This window comes from Mya arenaria, chromosome 7 (genome assembly GCF_026914265.1).
Source record: "Mya arenaria isolate MELC-2E11 chromosome 7, ASM2691426v1".
In the NCBI taxonomy this organism is placed as follows: Eukaryota; Metazoa; Mollusca; class Bivalvia; order Myida; family Myidae; genus Mya; species Mya arenaria.
The window spans coordinates 52997740-53003739 of NC_069128.1; the positions used below are offsets into that span (position 1 = coordinate 52997740).

Below are 6000 nucleotides of genomic sequence, written 5' to 3' on the forward strand. Positions count from 1 at the left end.
TGCTAAAATCTATTATGTCTTTATAATTTGTAACTCATCACTTCAGTGTTAAAATGTATATGATAATACTCTCAAACGATCAAACACTGTAAATAAACATGGTTATGTTTAAGTTAACTTTGTGGATATTATTTGGATTGATATCTTCCAATCGATCAGCCCAGCATTGTCCCCCACAATGTGAATGTCAATACGATTCGATAGTGTGTGAAGATATTCCTTTCTCTGATGTTCCCTTGCATATTGGAGTGACGACGGTCAAACTGACAAATCTAAACCCGAGACGGCTGTTTCTGGAGGTATTCATGAGCAATGCGCTATGGGCAAACATAAAAACACTGGACATAGCATGCGCAGGTAAACATAAAGTATTGAGCCGTGTTTTTATGGGTTTACGAAATCTCACAAAACTATGTTTCCATAGTGAGCAGTTACTTCACATGGAGAACGACGTATTCCAAGGACTAGATTCTCTAAAAATATTGGATTTCTCTGGACAAAAACACTTGTACCTGAATAAACTACTGCCAAGCTTAGGAAACTCTGACCTAATCTATCTTGAAAAGGTAACACTGTCGTACATACAAAAAACTCAATCAGAACCTATAGACCTTGAAACTGATTTCTTCAGTAGCTTGAGCGGAAATGGGAAGAGAAATATCAAGTATCTTGATATATCCAATGTGAACATTGGTAAATTAGATTTAGCTTCGATTCGTAATGAAAGTCTGTGCCGATCAGTAGAAGAACTGATTTTTCGGTATAATTATTTTCAAAACTTTTACAATGGTGTATTACTTCCTACGTGTGAAAGTATCAAGATCTTGGACATCAGCCATTCATCGCTCCCAGATTTGTTTGACTATCTTTTTAAACACAGAGACCATTTTTGCCATGCGATGAGCTTCTTTTTCAATATAGAAGAGATATACATTGAATCCATGGAAATGTCTCTTTCTTTCAGAGAGATATCGGAACTTCATTTTAAAGACTGTGGATGGCGGCTACGAAAGGTGTCTTTAGCTAACAATCGGTTAGAGTTCATCAACATTTCTATTCCTGATATAAATAATATCATGATAGAAAGTTTAAGCTGGATTGATGTATCGGGGAACCAGATTGAATATTTATCTCCAGGATTCTTTTCACCATCAATGAACCTAAAACACATCAACCTCTCGAAAAACAACCTTGGACAAATGCAGACGTTACATAACCACGACTTTGAAACGTTTATATTAAAAAACAATGAGCTTCGTTTCCTTAGCTTAGCTGGAAACAACATTGACATATTGCCATTGCTTACACTACGAAATAAAAGCAAACTAGTAAAGCTGGACTTGTCAGACAACAGATTGGTGGATTTAAACTTCAATGTAGATGATCTTAAGAGTTTACATACACTTAATATAAGTAACAACATGATGGAGTCATTAAGCATAGTTTTAATGCATAAGTTTGAGAAAATGTCAGCAGCAAACGGATCTATGCGTCATCTTGATATATCTGGTAACCCATTTGTGTGCTCATGTGAAGACGATCAAAGGAAATCGATTGAATGGATCAGAAAACGATTCGGAACATTAATCAATGGTTATTTTAACGCGTATGCCTGTCTCCTAAATGGGAAGAAAATATTCTTTCTTGGAGACGAGGACTATGAATCTGTGTTAAAATATTGCAAAGAACAAAAAGTGAAGGTCATTATTGCTATAGTTCTTCCATTAACTATTGTTTTGGGTGGTGTATTTGTTGTCACGTTTCTACTCGTAAGACGAAAAAGGAAGAGACAGTTGGAAAGACAAAACTTAATTGACAGCATTAAAATGGGTCAATTCCGAAAGAAGTATCTTGTTTTCTTGTCCTATTGTTCAGAGGATGCCATCTTAGTTGAAAGCAAAATACGACCTAGGATTATAGAAGGTCTTCGGAAATTGACACAATATAGTGGTGAGTTGGTGTGCTCAGGCGATCTCAACTTTAGACCTGGATTCCAAATTGGGGAAGAAATAATAAGATGTATCGAGGACGCTGCCGTTACAATAATTGTGGTGTCTAATTCATTTTGCACTAAACAGTGGTGCAAAAGGGAGGTTCAGGAGTCCTACGATCAGAACAACCCTATGATTATTCTACTTGTTGAACATGTGGAACCAAACGTGATGGGTAAAGTTCTCATGAAGTTGTTTAAGCGGTTTGCGCATGCGTCATGGATTGCTGACGATGATGGAGGGCACATTGAACCAGATTGGCCTATACTTTGCCAGTCAGTTATTGATCTTGCTACATGAAGTATCTACTAAAACTTGACCAGTCGTTGAGATGTTTATGTACCCAAGTGTAAACTTCAGCTGTGTTTTAACTAACGAAAGCAAACAAGTCCCACTTTCAGTAATTCCGTTTATCCTGTTATTGTTCGGAATGGTTTTATTCAAATTCTAGATCCAATTTGTTTTGATAGAACGATTTTCTAAGTAGAATACCTACGTATTATGCCATTTTAATATTTATGCCGTTCGACGAAGAATTAATAGCTTTGATTCGTTTTCTTTGACTAACACCACTTTGTGTCAACTTGATTTTACCTTTAGTTTAAGATTCACAAGGTGCTGGTAGTTATGTCTGTTTTAGGATCGGATTTCTCATTTTCTTCTTTTTTATTAAAACTACTTCGCATTTTTTTCATGATGGTCACCATATGACCTAAGAAAAGTAAATGATTTACTGACCACGACCTAACCATAAAAAATCGGCCCACCTCACATTATTTAAATTCATGGAGAAGACGAATGATGTTAGAACTTGTGTCCAACCCATTTGCCTTTTGTATACTCTATATCATTGTTGTAAATACCGATCATGTTGAAAGAAAAACAGGCAATAAAATATGTTTAAATCAAATTTAAATACTCTTTGTTTCAACAGCATTTAAGCCGTATTGTTTTCGCTCGCTCGAGACTATTTATTATTTTTGTTATATTTTAAGTTTGTGTTTGTACTTGTTCGACGATACAATTTGTCTTGTGTTATTTTTCTTTTTGTTTTATGTTAACATTCAGCATAAAAAACATACTTTGAAATTATTAGCTGTTTCAGCTAGGATATGTTTTATACTCTTATTATTTGACACTTTTGAAATATTTCTATACTAAATATGTCACCATGATTATGTTTTAATGGTCGTATGCATTTATATGCCGTTTATATCATAAAGCTTTGCATTTGGACTGATGGATGCGCTCATATGATCGTTTAACCTTTGGATATCAAAAGTGAAAAAAACTGTCTTAAGTGAAATAAAATGAATATCTTGATAATAAAAAACAACAACAATAAAACTCTAACCAATCAAACTTTACACATTAAATGTTTGGATCCAAATAAAAATGATGAAATCTTAAACAATTGTTTGTCTTAGGAAAAGGTCAAATGTTAATGCAAGAAATGTTTGGAATAGTTTTAATCAAATTTCAGTATAAGAAAGACATGTTTTAAAAATATAAAATCCCTTTCTAACTTGATTATTATCTGGTTCACTATTAATATATACATAATATATCAAGCATAGTGGCAATGTCGAATATCTCTTACCATAGCATATCTGGATTTGTTTCTTTACAAAGCCCTTATATCTGTTTATTGTAGTGCAAACAACTAGTAACAAGAAGTATGGACATTCTTGACTCAGATTGTTTTCCCTTTACGAAATTAGACAGAGCTTTTTTATATTTTACGTCTCGGTCACACATTCACGATTTCTCTGCAGTCCTTGATAACACATCCAAGCTTAAAATTGTTCTAAAATCTGACCAAGATCCAGTTATTCATGGCTGATTATTAAAATCCCCAATGTAAAACATTTATTTAATCACGAAAACAATCATGTATTAAGGAATCGTCCCGATTTAGCCATTTCCAGTCGAATTATTCCAGATTATCCCGTTCTCAATCCGATTCTTATCCAATATGTATCTTTCGCATGGTACAAAAACGACGGAATCTTTCCTGACAGTGTATCAATCCTCCCGACTGAAAAGTATTATCAGACAATGGCAAGGCAGTGAACCGACGCTAACGGAATATTTCAATTAGATAAACCGCTAAACGTGATAGGCCCATCCCTTTAAAGAATCGTGCGGCGGCGGATTCAAACTAAAATATTTATCCAGATCATGCTTGTTTCACAGATCGGCGTCCAGACACCGCCGAGTCAACAAAGGACATTGTTACGATTTTGATCCGATACAGCAGAATTTGTCGAGACAAAGTCACGATTGTATTCCGACTAGAAACTAGAGTTTCTCGAATTAAACGGGGCGCACCTAGTTGGCGGTAGTGCTTTACCACCCCCTCTCCGTTCCCCCAGGACTCTGTTACGAAAATTTACGACAGCTTTTAGACATTGATGGAACTTTCCAAATTATTGAGGATAGTTATCTGACTCTTTTTTTAATTGTTTATGTCGAAGCGCTGTCTGAGCTCAAATGGGAGTTGTTAAATGTGAAAGCCATAGAAAAAGAACCAGGTTGTATTTAAATATCTTGAACGGTGTTTGCGTTACGGCCGAGGATAAATTGTTTGTACCGATCGCAGCAACCAAACATTTATGTGAGGTGTATCAACCTTTGCTACTCTTTCAATTGCAACAACAAAACATTATATATTAGGTGAAGCAGTCGATAATGACCTATCAATCGCAACATCAAAGCATAATATATAATCACCTAATATATAATGTCTTGTATTAGTGCGCCAAGGTGTAGGCTGCAAAAAATGTGCTCTGTAAACTTTTAATTATTTTAACAAGAAATACTTGAAGGATTACTGTGAAATTTGTCACCAGTGTCTATGAATGTGTCATGATTGGATATATATACTTTTTGTGTGGAATAACTTTGTGGTTTTGTGGAAATTTGGAATTTATGAACATAACTTATATATCATTTGAAGTTTCAAAAATGTGTATCTTGCCTAAGGCGGATTTTTTAGCTGATCAGTGTTTACCAAGGATTATCCAATATAATAGCTGTAGCCTACTACGGGTCAATGAAAGACGAATATGGGACACAAATGATGGAGTTCACCTTACTAATATTCGTATCTTACCTCAGAATATATCAACACATATAACAACATCAATAACAAATACTGAACATAGACAAAATACCAATATAAACAGTGTTAATCCCCACAACTTGAGAAAGATCACACTTGAACCACTGTCTGTTCGTAAAGGGCAAACTAAAATCAAAATATGTTGTCACAATTCGAGATCAGTGAAAAACAAGACTTTAGCCTTTTCTGATTATATCACTTCCAACGACTTTGACATTGTGGCTGTGACAGAAACATGGCTTGGTGGTCCAGGAGACAAAGCATGTATTGCCGAGTTAGTGCCTAGTGGATACAAAATCGCCCATGTTCCTCGCCAAGGTCGTGGTGGTGGGGTAGCGGTCATCCACAAGGCACCCCTAAAACTTTCCATGCTTGCATCCAGTCACAATACCAATGTTACTTCTTTTGAATATATGGACTGCAACATCACTATAAAAAACTTTTCTCTGCGATTAGCTGTGGTATATAGGCCGCCTCCAAATAAACAAAATGGCATTAAGACTACGACATTTCTTGATGACGAATGGCCAACATTTCTTGCAAACTTTACAACTGCTGAGAACGATATTATTGTGGTTGGCGATGTTAATTTTCACCTGGACAATCGGTCAAACCCTAACACGTCAAAATTCAACAGCGTTTTGGAAGCGTGTGGTATGAGACAGCACGTCACTGAGCCTACTCATGTAGCAGGCCACATACTAGATGTGCTTATTACCAGAGATACAGGCACAACGGTATCAAATGTAGAAATATCTGATCCCGGACTCCCGGACAACAACGGCAATACATCTCGTGATCACTTTGCTGTGGTTTTCAATGCTAGTGCGTCCAAACCACCACCAGTACGCAAAACTGTGACTTACAGAAAGCTAAAGTCTATAG

At 35.9% G+C, this 6000-nt stretch overlaps 1 protein-coding gene across 1 annotated transcript; it reads left to right on the top strand.

Moving 5' to 3' along the window:
- Positions 1–17: 17 nt before the first annotated feature.
- On the top strand, positions 18–3333 carry LOC128241736 (toll-like receptor 4). Its single transcript, XM_052958795.1, has one exon. It carries the CDS (start codon positions 99–101, stop codon positions 2289–2291), a length of 2193 nt encoding a protein of 730 aa, XP_052814755.1. The 5' UTR covers positions 18–98; the 3' UTR covers positions 2292–3333.
- Positions 3334–6000: the final 2667 nt, after the last annotated feature.

What these genes read in the sequence shown, in the direction of transcription:
- LOC128241736 (XM_052958795.1), top strand. Translation starts at nt 99, where the DNA reads ATGGTTATGTTTAAGTTAACTTTGTGGATATTATTTGGATTGATATCT.